The 3213-nt window shown below is 38.5% G+C and overlaps 1 protein-coding gene across 1 annotated transcript in view; it reads right to left on the bottom strand.

Annotated features, from left to right (window-relative positions):
* Positions 1-573: 573 nt before the first annotated feature.
* Positions 574-3213, bottom strand: part of RFK (riboflavin kinase) — a 5928-nt gene continuing 3288 nt past the window's right edge. Inside the window, 3 exon segments of the mRNA XM_015409262.1 lie at positions 574-1173; positions 1175-1263; positions 2646-2748. Of these exon segments, the coding sequence (XP_015264748.1) occupies positions 1132-1173; positions 1175-1263; positions 2646-2748 (234 nt within the window). The 3' untranslated portion in view covers positions 574-1131.

Raw genomic sequence — 3213 nt, 5'->3', positions numbered from 1 at the left:
TCCAAAACTGGCAGTACTGCTAATCAGTTTTTCTTAAGTCATTGCACCTAGAATAACATTTCTTGTAATAGCAAAGAACACAGTAGGTCCATCTATTACATTTTCTTCCACCCTTCCTCCAAGGAGTTCAGAGCAGCATACGTGATTCTCCATATCCTGTTTCACCTCAAAAGAACCTATGAGGTAGATTAAGTCAGGATACTGTGATTAGCCCAAGGTCACTCAATGAGTTTCCTGGCAGTGTGGGGAATTTAACCTTTATCTCCCTGGTACAGGTATGACATTCTAACCATTATCCCCAGTGATTCCCAGACATGTGCTTGCCACTTCTTCCGCGGAGAATAAAGAGCTAATTCAAAGGTAGCTCTTATTAGATCTGAATAATTATTTGAATAAGTATTCTATCAATGCTGTATCAAGTAGATTCGATGAATGAGACATTCCATCATTCCATGAATCAAAACAACTATATTTGAAGTTTTAGACAAGACTTATAATTTAAATAATATTTCTAGATTAAAACACTCCCCTTGAAATCAGGACTAGTACACTCACTATTAGAATCATGGGCAGTTAGTAAGCACTACCTATCTTCAGAAATACTTCTGACAATTACAAACCTAAGATCCAAAAATAACACCTTGCTGAATAAGCCAATAAAACTATTTGTGTTACATCTACATTTCTCTTGGGTTTCCCCTCTCTTCAAGAAACATAACTACTTTGACCTTGAAAATCAGAAACCGAATTTAATTCAGGAGACTAGGCAGCTATTATTAAAAGGGTTTTGAAAGGACTTGTGCCCCCAAGTTTAGGGGACCAACTGTTGCCCAGCCTCAGAAAAGCTAGTAATAACAACACTTTATACATATTGCAACACATGCAATGAAATCTTTGCGCAGATTCCAACATGCCCAGTAACAATATGCTATTTGGGTGTGGGTGGGTGTGAGAGAAGAACTTAGTGTGGCGCCATGTGGTTGTCTGACCATTTTAATTTAACTCTAATACAGGCAGAAAATACTAAACCATAGAGGACTGAGTTACACCATCTTTCTCTAAATAAGGATAATTGTTAGAAGATCAGTGCAATTTAAACCGTTACAATTAAGATACATAAGGCAGCCTAACTCAATGACTGTTAACTATTTTGCCTCCCAGCATGTGAAAAAAAGTTGTCATCTTTGTATTTCTGATGTTCTGGCAAGTCTAGTTTTTTTTGGGCTTCTTCAATGTCGCCGTGAATAGCTGCTATGAGTGCACCTAAAAAGAAGGAAAATAAAAATATATAACCATTTCACAAACTGCTTCTAGACAAAAAATAAGGAAAATGTTGCTTCAAAAATATCACAAGAAAACAAATAAAGAACAGTCACTGGTGTGATGTGGCAAATGGAGAATCATCGGCTAGGAATGTACAGCACTTCCAGTTAGTCGTAACTTTCTTGATTCCCCACACATACACACATTCACTGTACCCGTTCAAGCAATTTGTCTCAAAGAGCAGGAAGGAAACATTATACACTTTTACAATACTCATCCAAAGAATGAAAAAAGATGGCCCTCAAACTAGTTTTCTGCTTATAAATAAAGTCACTTCAGTACAGTGCAGGACAGAGGTATGATCTTGAATAAATGCCTCCCTCCAACAGCTATCTCAGCAGAGATACCGTAATCCCGACAGAACACCCAAGATCTCTGCTACGTAAAGGTTCAGTTCTTGGGAATAGCAACCTTGAGAAGCAACCATGGCTCAATGGTAGACCATATGCTTTGCGTGTAGTGTTAGCAACAACCCCGGCTTAGAATTTCTGAATTAATTTAGAGCACTGAACCATCTTTGGTTCATAGCCATTTTTGATGCTTTGCCCTATTCTTTCTGTATTCTCTGTGTCAAAGGCTTGCTTCAATGTTACCTCAGATGTACACATATCTATTAGGACACAGGCATGTTAAAGGAACATATGGAGTAGACATGAACATAATTTCACTGAGGACTGAGGACAGGGCAGCTAACTGGAGATACGCCAGATGCCAGGGAGACAGTCCAGGAGAAAAAGATCCTTCTCTCTCAAGGAGGTAGAACCACCCCTATCATGAAGGATCTGGGCCAATGACCAGCAAGGGATAGAAAGCTGAAATTACAGGTATATAATCTGGCGCACAGCCCAAGTGTGTGCAAAAGAGCTCCTGCATGATATCTACATTGCCTTCTCAGCACACTAGCCAACTTATTGGCGAGATCTCCTGTTTCGTGTTTGGTGTCAGCATAAATGAAATCATGAAGTAAAATCTCAGAAAGGTGAGTGGGCTTTTGCGGGTGTGTGCCCTCTGGGCAAAAATGGGTTAGATAGATTGCTGGTTTCTGTTCATAGTCTATTCACTGTTCTAAATTAGCATTTATAAAGGAAACTACTACTTCCTGGAAAGGCCCAGGCAGGGAAAAGGGTGCAACTACAACAGTCCACCATTGTGTATGACACACTGAATATTCCATAAAGCAGATTACTTTTGGTAATTCACTAAAATGGAAGACAGAAGACACAATATTGCATAGGTTGGGCCAGCTTGACAAACAGAAGCCAAGGTCATTGCAGGTATCACTTGAGAACTACAAAGCTTTTAGGAGAGCATTCAAAACTTACTTAAAGAATCAAAGTTTCTTTCCGGTCTTATGTAGCCAAGAATAATTATACTAAGATCTTCTCCATAGAAGTCCTCCTTGAAAGAGTGAATGATGTGTGTTTCCTAGAAGAAAGGAACAGTTTTGAAATTTCCCAGCTATCAAATTAGCCATTTACATTAAGCTGAACACATGTTCAAGATGCATTTTTACTCCAAGACAAAAATAGATTTGTAAAAAGCAGAAAGCCTTGCAGCTCTAATACCTTGCACATAATCTGGTATGTCACCTGCAGAAATTGTGTAGAACAAAAAACCACTCCTGTTAATACCAAAATGTACAATTTGTGAAAATACACTCATTACAAATTTTCATTGCTACCACAGACTCTTCCAATCAAACAAGTTTACTAACATTAATCTACTACTTCCTTACACTCCCTTATAACTTGATCCCATTTGTTCATCCCCATCCTCTGAAATCCTTTGATCTTCTAACAAATATAGAGATTAATGTGGAGAAATAACTCTGTACCATCTCCGTTAGTTTCCAGCAATGGGTTCTTCACTACAGCTTCTTATGACAGACAG

Source organism: Gekko japonicus, unplaced genomic scaffold, assembly GCF_001447785.1.
Source record: "Gekko japonicus isolate JY-2015 unplaced genomic scaffold, Gekko_japonicus_V1.1 scaffold325, whole genome shotgun sequence".
Taxonomy (NCBI): domain Eukaryota; kingdom Metazoa; phylum Chordata; class Lepidosauria; order Squamata; family Gekkonidae; genus Gekko; species Gekko japonicus.
This window is presented reverse-complemented; position numbering and strand designations above follow the sequence as displayed.